At 42.5% G+C, this 16,026-nt stretch overlaps 1 protein-coding gene across 2 annotated transcripts in view; it reads left to right on the plus strand.

The window, feature by feature from the left end:
* SMYD1 (SET and MYND domain containing 1) overlaps positions 1-16,026 on the plus strand; it is a 135,007-nt gene that overhangs the window by 40,728 nt on the left and 78,253 nt on the right. For both annotated transcript variants that reach the window (XM_085642644.1, XM_085642643.1), the window contains exon 2: positions 5,247-5,423. In XM_085642644.1, the coding sequence (XP_085498770.1) occupies positions 5,247-5,423 (177 nt within the window). The remainder of the gene's footprint in view (positions 1-5,246; positions 5,424-16,026) is intronic.

Here is a 16,026-nt window from a genome sequence, read left to right on the forward strand (position 1 = left end):
CTACGAGACACACACCTACCTCTTTATCTCACTTTTACAGGTTGCTGGTTTCTCCCTTTGTCACAGTATTTCTGTCTTTCTTTTCTTCCTTCTTTTCCCTTTATGTGTTTTCCCCCTCTTGCTCTCGGTCAATGTCTGAAAATTATAAATAAGAGCCGGTCCCCAAAATGAGTGCTGATGGGCCCAACCGGCAACCACTGGCTCAAATTAAACACTGACATGCTTATTTTGCAGAGCTAGTACCAATTAAGTTGTTAACCATTGCTAACCTATGTTTGTCTCATGGGGAAGCCATTTGATCTGTGTAGACACCTCTGCCTCTCCGCCCTCACCAAGTTTGTGGATTGCCTTTTCCCCCTGCAACGTTATGTACTCTTGTCTTGACATGAGGAAATCGCCAAACTTTTACAAAGTTAGAAGGGGTCGGATAAAAGTTTGTGAATACTCACACACATGAGTTTGTGTGTTTTTGCAGATGTATAGGGCATTCCCATCTTTCAAAGCCCCATCCCACCCACTTCGCATCCTGCCTCATGAATTTACTCACACAAAAATCTTTGTTTGAGTAAACCCATTTATGAGTACCAAAGTAACGTCTTTGATTTACAAATTGGTTTTGCACTCCTAAATCTGGCTATTTCTATGTATAAGTTAGAGTTATATGTTAATTAAATTGCCCTCTGAGTTTTGGTAAATTATGTTGAATAGAAACATTTAGTTCGTTCTTTTATAACATTTTCATCCTCAGCCCAGTTACCAAGGGTTCACGAAGAAAGATAAATTGATATCTTTTTCAGGATTGTAAGTCTTAAATCAGTCCCTGCTGTTTGCATACTCTTATCTCACATGAGTGGTACATTGCAGTGCATCACGCTGCATCAGGAATTTGAGAGCAGCAAACTTTGACTGGATCAAGTGACCCTGTTTTTCTCAGTCAATCAGTAGATCTCAATCAACCAATCAGTAGATTTGTAGAGCACTTCTTGTCACTTGTAAGGGTATCCATGAGCTGGTAGGGTCCAGTTGATTAGCCGAATAGTCAGGTCTTAACATACTTTCGGAACTCTGAAAGAGATGGGGAGGTCCGTAGATGAATGAGTAGCTTGTTCCATGTCTTTGTTGCTAGGTAGGAGAAGGAGCAGTTTCCACATCTGCTATGTCAGATGTGGTGGGTCAGAGTTAGAGAAAGAAATGCGGAGCAGAGGTGTTTGGTGGGCTGATGGAAGTTCAGGTGGTGGTTCAAGTAGGCGGGTCTGCATTTGTGTAGGGCCTTGTATGCAGGATCTGGAGCTTGAACTGGGATCTTTTCTATACGGGGAGCCAGTGGAGGTCCCTTAGGAAAGGGGTGATGTGGGTTTGTCTAGGGAGATCCAAGACAGGTCTAGCTGCAGCATTCTGTATGATCTGAAGTCGTCGGAGAAGGTGAGCTGCAATCACTACGTAGAAAACGTTGTCGTAGTCCAGTCGACTGGATATGAGGACCTGGGTGATGTGTCTTGAGCTTTGGGGTTGCCATTTGAATATCTTACGAAGCATGCAGAGAATGAAGAAGCAGGAGGAGACGGAGTTGACCTGTGTCGTCATAGTTAGCTCGTTGTCCAGAATCATGCCTAGGTTCCTAACGTTGTCATTGGGGATAGAAGTAGGTTTGAATTCTGAGGGCAATCAGGATACATCCGATTAGGGGCTTTTGTTTCTGAAAATTAGTACTTCTGTCTTGTCCGAGTTGAGCTTCAGGCAGTTGTCCTTCAGTTATGACGGCCGTCATGCAGTTGTGAAAGTTGGTCCTGGTGGTGTCTTCAGGGAGGGGGAGGAGGTGTTGTGTTTCATCGGCGTAGGATATGATGTTGATTCCATGAGTTTTGGCAATGCTGGCCAAAGTTGTCATGTAAGTGTTGAAAAGGGTGGGGCTCAGTGAGGATCCTTGGGGTACTCCACAGATGTTTTCTTTGGGTTCGGAGGTGAAGGGGAGAAGGAGCACATTTTGCACTCTCCTGGTGAGAAAAGAGGTGATCCATCTGAGAGCGGCTTTTTGGATGCCTATGTTGTACAGCCTTGTGATGAGTGTATGGTGGGAGACCATATCGAAGACTGCTGAGAGGTCTAGGAGGATTAAAGTCGTAGTGTCTCCTCGGTCAAGTAGGGCTTGGATGTCGTCAGTAACCGTGATGAGGACTGTCTCTGTGCTGTGGTTGCTGAAGAATCTGGATTGGGAGGAGTTAAGTAGGAGGTTCTGTTCCAGATGTGAGGAGAGTCGTTGGTTGATGGCTTATTCTAATACTTTGTCCAGGAATGGGAGCAGGGAAATCGGTCGGTAGTTGCTGAGTTTGCTGGGGTTTGACAATAGTTTGTTTAGTAGGGAATTTACTTCTGTGTGTTTCCAGTCCTCGAGGAAGATGGCTGTGGCGATTAATGTATTGAAAAAGGCGGTGAGTACATGGCTGATTCTGGCTTTGTCTAGGTTGAAGATGTGGCGATGGCATGGGTATTTTAAGGCACCTGAATGGACTGAGTTCATGATGGAGTCAGTGTCCTGTGGAGCGAACTGGCTCTATTCGGTAAGTCGGATGTCTGTGGTGGTAGTGCTGTTGCTTGAAGAAGTCGATGGCCTTGGACTGAGGATTGAAGTTTCTGTAGATGTTCACGATCTTGTCGTGGACGATATTTGCAAGGTTGTCGCAGAGTTGCTATGAAGAGGTAATGTTGTTTGTTGCAACCGAGAATAAGAATAACTTTATTGTACAGTAAATTAAAACTCACAATGTTAAAACTTTCGTCATTAAAAATCATTTAAACCTTGTTTTGCACATATGTTATTTGAGTAAAAAGGAAAAAAGTGTTTTACCCTCTATAAGATCGTATCAGTCTCAGTTGCTTTATCTGTATAATCCTTCTCTAGGTTGGTAAAGTGAATGTGCCTCAGTGTGCCGGTGCGTGATTATGGCTTGGCAAGTTCCTTAGCTGACTGTCCCTTTATTTGGTTAAAATGCTATTGCTTTCTGTTCTTCAATGTTCCATATGGCTAGCTCTTAAGTCTTCTGGCCACTATGTCGAAGTACTTTGTTAATCTGCAGTTTAGCCGGATCTCTTCAGGTTTAAAGCACAGCATCACAGCCTGCTTGCAGCTTGTTATGCCCTTTTGGTTCCAAAATACTCGGAGTAAGGCACGCCTTATATCCATCAGATTTGGGCAGATGCACATTATGCGTATTAGGTCCTCTTTCCCTGTTCTGCAAAGACGGCAAAGGTGTTCATCTGCCCCCCTTTTCCAAGGTGAAGTAGTATTGGTAGGATGCCGAAGCGCAGGTTTAGAAATTTGTCTTTTGTCTTCCGTGTTAGACCCGTTTTCAGGTATTCTTGCGGCTTAAGAGCTTTATAATCTTTCAGCACTGTCCATCCATGAGCCCTCTTGGCCAAAATGTCTTTATCTTCTATGGATGATATCATTTTTGTTACCACCTTTTTGAAGCTTTTGATGTCTGTGGATGACTCCCAGAGGTTTGTTCATTCCAGGTATTCCAGTGATTCTAGTAAATACTTCTTGGCGGGTGAGTTCTCTCGAGTAGACAGCTTGCTCGAAAGGTGGGCATTTAGAGATCCTTGCGCAGCGCCTCTGATTTTGCGCCAGCTTTTTATGTAGGTGCCTCTTCTCTCCACCGTTTGTCTCTGGAGACCAAATTCGAGGCGGATTTGGGCAGGCGACACATAGTTCGGCAGATGGAAGATTGCCCTGTATGCTCTAGTGATTATTTGTTGCAGCTGAGGGCATGGCCGGACTTGGAACCGAAACCAGCCCTGGCAATTCCGCTCGACTTGCCTGGAAGGGGGGCTGCGTAAGGGTGCTGCTGAGAAAGTCTGGCAATGTGGGGAGGCGTGCTAGTGTCTAGCACTGCTGCCACTTTTGTTGCAGGGGACCGATGTTGCAGCAATGCTGCAAAACTGGCCCCCAGTAACAAAACTGGCCCCCACGGGCCAAAAACCAACCACCACCCTCCCGTCTGATCGGGAAAACGCCCGGTGTCCGCTATGGCCAGTCTGGCCCTGGCTTAGGGGATGAAGAATTCTTTGATGAGTTTGAAGAGTTGTTTGCTGTTATTGGAGCTTGATTCGATGTGTGTGGCTAAAGCCTTTTCCTTTGATTCTCTCAGCTGTCTGTGGTAGAGGGCTGTCTTGAAGGTGATCTTGTCGGCCGTGTCCTTGCTGGTGCATCATCTCCTTTCCAGTTAAACCACTTTGGTATAAACAAAACAAATGGGCTGTTTTGTGCACTGTGTAAGCAAGGCTTGCCCAGAGATTCATCAGTAGTCCCCAGAGGCAAGATAACTTTAATGATGTTTCCGAAAATCTGTTCTTAAAATTGACTACCAAAAGTACATTTCTTTAAAGAGTGACATATTTAATTAAATTAACACATTCTATTGTGTTGTAATATTTGCTCAGTTAAACAAAAGCCTTGTAATGTAGTTGTTGGTTGCTTGTTTTAATGCAAATTAAGCCTTTTGAGTTAATTGAAAATGTGTAGCTAGGGAATAATACAGATGGAGTGGGACATGCAAATTACTATTTAGCTATTGAAACTATTGTCATGAATATAGGAGATTGCCCAAGGATAGAAGAGGAAACAGAGTAGAGTCCACTCAAGGCCACCTTCAGATAGAATGTGTCAAACCAGATCACAGAATGAGCTTTGGCCTCATCCCTCCAATGTGGTACCCACAGATTTATGTAGCCGGTATGTTGCATGTGGCCCTCAATTGAGTTGTAGATCATTTATGTACACAGATAGTTTTGAAAATGAGCAGTTACAGCTGTCTGTCCTTGGACTTAAGGGTCATGAAGGTAGCGGCAAAAGCAGGTAGTGATTGCTATGCGTTGTTTTCATTCATTCCCTTCAGAAGCAAATAAGATGTTGTTGAGGGGTCAACAGTAGCACAACTGGTCAGACCCTGTGATGTCTTCGGGGGGATAAAAGGGTGATTAATTTAATTTCCACTGCTCCTGGCATTTTAGAGAATCAACAACGGTGCTCAAGTCTGATGACATATTTGTAATTTGGTTCTTGGCTTGCAGCTACATTTGGGGTGACACAGGTGAATAAAAATGTCCTAAAATGTGAATTGAAAGAGATGGTCTTTACCGAAGTAATTGATCTTCTATCCACTTATTTCCTATTCCCTAAAATATATGCTACATGAATGTATAGTAATGATATGGATTTAACTCTTTGTTTGCCTTTGTGATCTCAGCCTGACTCACCGCGTGTGCCATACCTGCTTTAGAAGGCAAGAGAAGCTCCATCGCTGCGGCCATTGCAAGTTTGCGCACTACTGTGACAGGACCTGCCAGAAGGATGCCTGGGCGGTGCACAAGAGCGAGTGTGCGGCCATCAAGAAGTTGGGAAAGGTGCCCACTGAGAATATAAGGTGAGAGCTAGTACGCATTCTCATATGCGGTGCCTGTGGGCTACTGTCAGCGACCAGATGCCCTTTTAAGACAAAATAGATGCTTGCATTTATATTCACTAGCAGTGCCTACCCGCAGAAGCGTTAATTGTGTATGGAAGGCTCCAGTACCCCTTTTAACTTAAAGATGACTTCCCAAGGTTACATATAGGAATTGCTCTATATTTCCACTGTCAATTACGAGATATGTAAAACTATTTCTTTACGGATTCTGTGATGTCATCAGTGACGTTAATGGTGCTATTTACTGTTACCATTTATGACATTGATCATGTTATATTTTATGTCACCTGAGTTTATATACTGTAGAGGCCGCCATATTTACATTTACTAACAATGCATATCTTCATTTAGACATAGTTTGTAGTTGAAGCCTGCGGTACCGCTTTCAACATCTAGATGGCTGTGCAAAGCCTACATTCAGAAACAAGCATTGGTAATACCAGTAACTCTGGCCTATGAAAGGAGTGCCCCATTGAGGGTTCATGCACTCAGTAAGATAGTATACATCTACTCTGTCACTTGTCTGTGCACTAATGCATCGATTCATTCATTCTCAGACTCATTCGTCAGTCCATCCTCTCTGGCAATGACAATAAAACATAAACTCAATAACATATGCAAGACATATTAAAAGAATACACGAAGAACAATAAAACATGCGGCATCTAAACACGCGGCAAAGGCTTGCAATAACTAAACTTAGCAGTGCTAGTCTGTCTCGCAGAGGTATTGTATGAAATAGTCTCTTGTTATTTTAAAGTGTCATCTCTATCACCACATTTAGAAGAAAAATGTTGGCCATCCTGGAATTGTAAAAAATGATACACTATGGACAAAAGTATTTCATAATTGTCTCCTAAATTAGAGGCAGGGGCTATTTAGGATGCAGAGCACTGTAAATGAAATGAGTGGCAAGCAAGCAACCCATTAGCACTGCCTGAAGAGCTGCAGTTCCTCTTCAGAAACATTAAAATTAAAAGAGAAACTAGGGAATGGAAAGGGAACTATAAAAGGAGAAAACGGAAAACTAGGGGACTGATGATTAGCCTTACAATGAAGTGCACTCGTTTGCAGGTGGATGTACACGCGTGATCGAAAAATGCTGTCATTCACAGAGCAAGAGAGCCAAAGACTCATGTGGACTGAACTATTACCCCCTGCAGTTCACTGTAATGGATGGAAACAGAGTGTAAATGACACTCAGACAAATCAGTGGCAGAACAGAGCTGACCCAAGGCCATCTATGCACCTATATGGATATATGTTTATGTATATGGATGTATGAGTTATTTATGACTTGTTTATGGCAAGATCCTGGCAGACAGCTAAGGAGAGATTCTAGCAAAAATTATTATAGTCAAATCTACCCCTAGGGCTTGTCAGAGGCAGTAACCACCACCAAAATCCTTCCCTAAAAAGGCAATCTGAAATATTTTATCTAACAAAATGCATACCTATAGGCTTTAATACAGAGAAATGATAATCGACCCTCAAATGCCCATTGATTTTAAAATATGCTTTTCACAATCAATCTGGCAGGCCTATTGCTTTTATCGTACCTTTCTATAATAAATAATCAGGCCAATAGCCTTCATCATTGACGTGTTGCCATAACCAGCTGAAGCCTACTGTTCTGATTGTAAGATATCCATGAGGCAGTCATCAGACATACAGTCATAAAAGTACTAATGTATATAAAAGGCCAGGTGGCAAAGCAAAACACCCTTTCTCCTAAGAGAACTTCACAAAGATTATTGTAGTGCATATCTTCTATCCCCACGGGTTGTTCGGATGGATCACCAACACCAAATCCCTTCGCTAGTATGGCAGTCTCTGAGATTCCATGTAACAAAATAACCGCCTACAGGATTTAGCACAGTTTTACAACAATCCTTTCTGAAAAGCGTGTTGTCTTTAACCCTTTCGATGCTTGTGACGGAGCGGTTCCGTCATGCGCGTCGGTCGCGCTGTGTGCATGACGGAACCGCTCCGTCACGGCCCCGCCCGCGCAAGTACCCTTCAGCACAGCGCGGTAATCCGCGCCGCGCTGAAGGGGTTAATACATTCTCACAGGACAAACCTTCTATAGCCACGGTTTGTCACAAAGGGTTACAAACACCAACACCATTGTCTACTGCGGTAATCTGTGAGATCCCCATGTAACAAAATACATATCTGTAGGCTTTACCATAGAGTAACAACAATCCACAATTAAATGCCTATTGACTTTAACATATGCTTTTCGCAATGAATAAAAGAGGTCTACTGCATTATTCATAACATTTCAAAATGGGTGCCTGTGCATATTTCACCTTGTTCAGGAAGGCCATGCTCTTGCATACTTTGGGGGAGTGCCGATCACACATTGTTTTTAGGTCTCGCGCCTAGCGATGCAGTGCGCAGCACTGCTCGTGCAGGCGAGAGTCCTTTTGTAGAGGGTGCCGAAACGGACCCTGGAATCGCAATGGCTCGTGTGTGTGCGTTTCCTTTTGAGGTCCCCCATTGGCCTTTGCGTACGTCGTATTGTAAAAGTCTGCACGCAATTGGCCGTAGACGCGCGCATAGCTCCTCCCATGGCCTATTGGTGCCTATGACGCGCACCAAGAGCGTAATAGACACCAATAGGCCGTGGGAGGAGCAATGATCGTGCCCAGACACAGGTGTGACACGCGAGCCACTTGTTTTTCTTTACTTTTGGTATAAGCACAGCACCGCGCTTTACTTTTGATGTTATAAGTAAAAAGCGGGTGCAGCGATTATACCAAAGGTAAAGAAATCGAAAAAAACATCTATTTCTTTACTTTTGGTATAATCGCGGCACCCGAGCTTTACTTATAACATTAAAAGTAAAGCGCGGGTGCCGCGATTATACCAAAGGTAAAGAAATAGATTTTTTTTCTATTTCTTTACTTTTGGTATAAGCGCGGCACCTGCGCTTTACTTTTGATGTTATACGTAAAGCGCGGGTGCCGCGATTATACCAAAGGTAAAGAAATGGAAAAAAACATCTATTTCTTTACTTCTGGTATTATCGCGGCACCCGCGCTTTACTTATAACATTAAAAGTAAAGCACGGGTGCCACAATTATACCAAAGGTAAAGAAATAGATTTTTTTTTCTATTTCTTGACTTTTGGTATAATTGTGGCACCTGGGTTTTACTTTTGATGTTATAAGTAAAGCGCGGGTGCCGCGATTATACCAAAGGTAAAGAAATAGAAAAAAACATCTATTTCTTTACTTTTGGTATAATCGCGGCACCCGCGCTTTACTTATAACATTTACTTTTAATGTTGGGGGTGTAATGTTACTTGTTTATTCACGCTTCGTTCATTGTTCATTTATTTAAATATTCAGAAGTGTTTCTATATATTTTTTTGTCTCTTAAAATTCCCGATACAAACACAAGGTTGTACAGATATAGCCACATTCTGCTTTGAATTAATTCGTCACCTCTCACCAGCGTTTATTTTCCGATGCGGATCATTTCCCTTTTTCTTTCAAGAACATTAGAAACTCCCTTCAGCACATACACATGCCCATACCACAACCGACGTTTCCTAAATGAAGCATGTTTGTTCCATGCATGTTAATGCTGCTTCTTGGCCATCATACCTGCAGCATGTACTGGCCGCTTGCGTTGTCTTTTAAAAAGATGCACGTCAGTGGTATGCACCGAAACTGCACTGCTACCCTGTAGCGCCCAAACCCCATCGTCAGGGCGCTTGCCTGGCACAAGTAAGCTTTGTACGGGTCAAGCGTCGGAGACTGGAAACACAGTGCCCTCATCACCTCACCTGTATTAATTCACCTACAATTCAAAGACTTCACCACCTCCTTTAAAGACTAGAATGTACCGTTTCCGCAAAAGCAGGCAGACATTTCCATAAATGTACAGCTGTAAGCACTGCCACACATGCATTCATATAATCACTACTGTAAATAGTATAGCTTTAATTCTACTTATTCGTGTTCTATTTACAGTGAACTAATGCGCCCATTCTTAAACCTTTCTAAAGCGCCCCAAAGCCTTCCGAATTATGTCAACACTATAGAAAACACCAAACCAATTTGGGAAAAGCCTTCGAAATCCAGAATTAATATTATGTTCAATTTTTTTCAAGCATTGCAGTTATAACTGGTCATAGGCATAGACAGTTCAAAAATATTTTAGACATTTTCAAGCAGCTGGCACCCTAGCCCCCTTGTGAAACTAGCTAAGGTAAAGGTTCTTTACAAGTGGTAATTTTATTTTTCTGGGATAAAGAAGCACAGGACTTCCTGAATAATGTCTGTCACTCTGGCATGATGATTGTGTTAAAATTGATGGTAAGGGGATGGGAGATCAACAGGAATCATGGGGAGCAATAGCACCAAGTCATGGTGCCAACCGGGTTATTAAGAGATTCTATGCTGGGGTCAAAGTGTGGGTGGCACGTAAGAACAGGTAGAGTGAAGGTTATGGGGTTCAAGTAAGGAAAAACAGAGAAACATAGGATGTGATTTTATTTGCACTTTGATGATCTAAGAGTAAGGAAGACTTCAAGTTTGCTAAAATGCACATTTAGGAAACAGTAATTTTAAGCTGAACCAAATCAAAAGAGCTAATTATATTTTGATGAAGTTTTGGTACTGCATTTAGTAAAGATTTGTTATGAAATGGTTGGTATAGATCCAGGGGTAGAGAATCACACTTTTTTTGGCATATTATAATTATATTAGTAACAAGTAATGAGCATTTTACAATTACGAATACGGGTCACTACTATTTTTGGTTGAATGAAGTCAGGTAGGGTATTTTATTCATGTTTTGCACTGAAGGGGTGGTATGAATGGGGAGATATGCAACACTTGGCACTTTATAAATCATATTGGAAATAAGGACATCGCGCTTTATAATAACGGACCAGCACATTTGCTGCCATGCCAATGTATCAATGTGTTATTGATTCGATGGGTATGGCAGATAGTGGAGGTGAGGATGGAATACACCTCAACGGGCATTTAATTATTTCAGTATATATACACATAGGACTATATTTTATCGGGGTCTGGTGGCTTAGTAGTCAGAGGTTCAAATCCTGGCAGGTCACTCAGCCTTTCAACCTTTTGGGGTCGATAAAATGAGTACCATTGAGTTGGGTAAGAATAAACATCTGTTATTCTGCGTCAAGATACCCTTCGGTGACATTCACTTTGCAAATACACGTTATGTTCATATTATGTTAATTGGGAATTCTTATTTAATGTGAATAGGCTTAATTGGTGTAAATTAATTGTCATTAAACCATGGGTTTTTACACATAATCTGGCTATTATTTTTCTGCAGTACACTCACATCCTCATATGTAGTCTGTCAACTTTTACCATGTTTAACAAATTGTCATGGTTTGAATGTCTCTCTTCAGTGAGTGCAGCCCATAAAGGGGTAGCTACATTTATAGGGAAAGTCCTGCAAACAGAGATGCATTGCTGCCAAATTGATATAGAAGGTCTTTTTGTCCTGGGTATATTGTTTAATTGGTATAGAATTAATGACTATAGTAAGTGTAGACTCCCCTATAAAGGAGATCCCGACCTGTTAACAGATCTTTTTCCAATTACTCTAATCACATCATGGCAAAATAATTATTAGTCCAAAAGGCGAGACGTATTGGCTATGCCAATGCTTGTTGTAGTTTACTGACTCCACTCATCAGGGGAAGGGTATGCTCCAGCACAGCCTTCTTTGCATTTTCTAGCAGTGGACGGTATTTTGTTTACATTTTACCATTATCGGTGTTGAGATGGCGGACACTTGCAAAGCATTTTGTCCTCCTGACATGATAGATGCCCCTTCCATTTCAGTGTGTGTAGATTGACCGGACAGCTATCAAAGTGAGACATGCTGGGTTTAGCACTTATCAAATATTCAGAATTTTGCCCTCACCCATTTGGGGGTCTAAAAGAATAGGAGACATGCAAAGAGATACACATAGCACAAAGCTTTTCTTCTTGGCCCTTGGTCAAGCTCAGGCAGAAGGCAAGGTACAAGGCTGGCTGTCATGGAGGATGTTGCTCACTAGTCCCCGGAACAGGCTGGGGACCATTTCATAAATCATTGGCAGTAGCGACTGGTTTCACGCCCTAGTGGCTGGGTGGAGGAGGGGTATGGGATGGGGGGCGAACAGACAACAAAAGAAACAAAACAAAGAAAATAACTTACCTGCTCCTCACTGATCACCTCTCTGCCGCCCATCTCCTTCCTGCTGTGTACGTGCTGAGGCTCCCAGACTCCCCACGACCAATCTCAGTACTTCTATTATGCTGGCCAGCATGAGAGAAGCACTGGGGTTATCCCGAGCAGGCTTGTTTTCCCCTCCAAAGGGCACTGGGAGCCTACGCCTGCTGTTCTCTTCACCCGGCAATGCAGCTTGGGTTGGGGAGATGTCAATGCTCATGGTGGTTTGGCTGTCTTAAGATGGCCGTACAAACCAGCATGCGTACTAACTGCAGAGCTGCCCAGCTCTCCCCTTCTGTGCTTGTCATGGCATGCCCCTCCCCCAACGTCTCGGCTTCATACAGAAGAAAAATAAAATGATAATATACTGGGCGGGGAGGGGGGGAGGGCAAAGCTCCTGGTCCTGATCATAGGTCGCAAACCTGGGGTTACTTTGATACTACCTATTACATATTGTGGTGATTTTTCTTTTCAACTCAGCATGTGCTGTCAACTGCAATAAGTATCCTGTTTTTTTAGAATTCTAGACTAATTGAAAGGATAGATTTCAATTTGAAATATGACCCATAAATCAAATTGTTAGATATCTATAAGTGGTTGATTTGCCCATGTTTAAAGAACTCCTGGATGGTTTTACACCACAACAAGCAACGGCAAAGCAATAGGTCTCAGCATTGAAACCAGTTGGTTTTTCCAATGCTTGTTCGAGTTACATATATTTTACATATATACAGCGAATGGACACACAGTGATTTTGTAAGTGGGCTGAAGATCCCAGCAATATCATTGGAAGAAAACTGTGTGCGCCTTTTAAACGGAAGAGAACATAGGGCTGTAGTGTATGAAGAGACTAGGGTTGCCACCTGACCGGTTTTCCACCAGCACCACCGGTATTTTAATTACCCAGCTGGTACAAAAATAATCACAATCACCTAAAGTCGATATTTATAGCCCTTATCTGTACATACTTCAAGCAGCAAATGTAATTTGCAAGCATTTTTAAATGTGTTCTACCGCTGCATCAAGGGCCCCTGGCTAATAATGTAAGTAAACAAAAGCAGAAAGTAATGTTACAAATTAATACATTCCATTTAGTATCATGCCCGGCATCTGCAGACTCCTAAAACAACAAGAAATGGCAATATTTTTCTCCTGGAAAGGTGGCAACCACCGAAGACACCGATATAATCCTTTATTTCTGGTTTAGTCTTAAATATGTTTTCTAATGTATTATGGTGCCTATGACACTATTTCCAGTAGATACGCCATAACAAAGGAATTTAAAGGCAAACTATTTGGAGAAACAATGAAAACCTGTCCTCTGGTCTGCACATCTCTTGGGAATGCACATACCGCATACCTTAGCATCAATGGATGACTGCCAAGTGCAGACATTCTTCTCCAGCTCCCAAACCTCCACACAAGCCACACCCAGTGTCCATTCATAGTGCTCCAGGCATCCTGGTACCCAGAATAACTGACAGGGATATTTTGAGACTGAAGTAGGATGCTGGCACTGGAACTGTCAATAATAATTACATTTCTCCATGCTTTTTGGGAAAATTCACTACACTACTCTGCAGCTTGTATGGAAAATATTAAGATGGCTTTTTGATAGTAAACAACTTTTCTGCCTTTTGATAACACAATGCGCTAGGAAATGTAAGCCATTGTACAATACACATTCTACACGGTGATCCCTCCATTTCAACATATTTGTGTAAACATAACTGAAACATTTGCATCCGCAACAATTATCAACTCATTTCCCTCTAGAATTGAAACTGTTGCATGATATATGACTAACTGCAACACATGCAAGTAGCACGAGAGAGTAAGCCGTGGCAGCACGGGGCACTATGCTGCTCGTCTACAGAAGCACGTAAACACCTCACCGGGGGTACTTTATATCCGCAGTGTAATACAATAAAATGACACTAGAAAACTAAAATGTTGCCAAAGAAGTTATGCAAATTCTTTAAAATCTGAGATCAGAAATGTAAAGAAATCTGATAAATCATCAAGGGGCATATCAGCAACAACCGGTGATAATTATCGCTAAGCGCACTTAGCGCAAGGATAATTATCGCCGGTTAGCGTGGATTTTTATCGCTGAGATAGCGTGCTATTAGCAACGCTTATCTCAAAAGCGATAAAAATCCTCACGCTAACTGCCTAACGTGAGATTATCGCTGGAAACCCAGTGATAATCTCACGTAGTGTGGCATTAGCTTGTTGATAGGGACTCACAAACTTAGCCATGATATCCACCTTCCATAGGATATCATGGCTAAGTCAGTCCTGAAGCAGGCGTAAGGAAAGTAGCGATAACAGGGGTTATCGCTACTTTTCTTGCCGCTATGCTTCATAGCGTGGGGCTTGATGATAGGAGAAATGTCGCTTAGCGTCATGTCAGGTCAGGAACGCCCACTTTGCATCTCATCAGAGATGCAAAGTTGGGTGTTAGGAATTCCTGCGCTAACACAAGTTTTCACGCATTAGCGTGAGCTTGCTAATTAGGCGATAAAATTATCGCCGCTTTTCGGCCGAGAACGGCCGCAAAAGCGGCGATTATTCTATCGCCTCGCCTTGCTGATATGCCCCCAAATCTCTACTGACAAAACCACAACAGCGTCCAGGCCAGTGAGTGGGCGCGTGCTGTCTTTTGATAATGCTTAATGGAGAAGATTGACTAATGACCGGCGGAATCGGTAAACCCAGCTCTGAATCCTCATGTAATCCTCCAACGCAGCTTCCCATATCTTGCTAATTATGGTCCTTGTAGTGAGATCCGCCGTGAAGTCATATGCACTCAATATGCTTTTGGGTAGTTGGCCATTGTTAGGACAACACACCATTGTAAGGTAATAAGTATTGAAAAGTAATCCCAAGCGTGGCTTAGCATAGCTGTGCCTCTCACCCTACCCTGCTAATATGTTTATGGTCTGGCTTATGTTTTCCACGAATTCCCACAGGACACTAATGACAGGCCTCATAACGAGGCATCTGGCCCCCTAGAAAGACATCTCTAGGAGGCAGGAGGTTGTCATCTCTTCTATGAGGATTTAACCAATTACAGGCCCAGTTCACAGGAGGTGAATAGATTCACTTTCTGTTTTACAACTTGTAACATTTCCCTTTCAAGTCCGTCCCCCCTCCTCCCAGACCAAGGTAAGTAGCCTGCACCTGCTCCAGGACATCTCTTTTACTTTGACCCTCTCCAAGCAGTGGTCCGACTTCGTCCCTTGCTGGTCCCCTAACACAATATTGTTTTTTAAAGTTCGACCTGCTACAATATAGATTGCAAATGTCAACTAACACAATATTGTTCAGGTAAATCGATGTGGAGTTACAAGTGTAAATCTACACTGCCCTGTGTGTGCATACCTTGACAGTGTTGTCAAGGTAATTAGATGTGGAGTTACAAGTGTAAATCTACACTGCCCTGTGTGTGCATACCTTGACAGTGTTGTCAAGGTAATTAGATGTGGAGTTACAAGTGTAAATCTACACTGCCCTGTGTGTGCATACCTTGACAGTGTTGTCAAGGTAATTAGATGTGGAGTTACAAGTGTAAATCTACACTGCTCTGTGTGTGCATACCTTGACAGTGTTGTCAAGGTAATTAGATGTGGAGTTAAAAGTGTACATCTACACTGCCCTGTGTGTGCATACCTTGACAGTGTTGTGAAGGTAATTAGATGTGGAGTTACAAGTGTAAATCTACACTGCCCTGTGTGTGCATACCTTGACAGTGTTGTCAAGGTAATTAGATGTGGATTTACAAGTGTTTAATCTACACTGCCCTGTGTGTGCTTACCTTGACAGTGTTGTCAAGGTAATTAGATGTGGAGTTAAAAGTGTACATCTACACTGCCCTGTGTGTGCATACCTTGACAGTGTTGTGAAGGTAATTAGATGTGGAGTTACAAGTGTAAATCTACACTGCCCTGTGTGTGCATACCTTGACAATGTTGTTCAGGTAAGTCGATGTGGAGTTACAAGTGTAAATCTACACTGCCCTGTGTGTGCATACCTTGACAATGTTGTTCAGGTAAGTCGATGTGGAGTTACAAGTGTAAATCTACACTGCCCTGTGTGTGCATACCTTGACAATGTTGTTCAGGTAAGTCGATGTGGAGTTACAAGTGTAAATCTACACTGCCCTGTGTGTGCATACCTTGACAATGTTGTTCAGGTAAGTCGATGTGGAGTTACAAGTGTAAATCTACACTGCCCTGTTTGTGCTTACCTTGACAATATTCTGCAGCTCGATATACTGCAGTCTATCTTGTTGCAGCTCGATATTTTCGTATTTGATATCTAGACATCTAACAAACTG

The sequence above is a fragment of the Triturus cristatus genome, chromosome 2_2 (genome assembly GCF_964204655.1).
Source record: "Triturus cristatus chromosome 2_2, aTriCri1.1, whole genome shotgun sequence".
Taxonomy (NCBI): domain Eukaryota; kingdom Metazoa; phylum Chordata; class Amphibia; order Caudata; family Salamandridae; genus Triturus; species Triturus cristatus.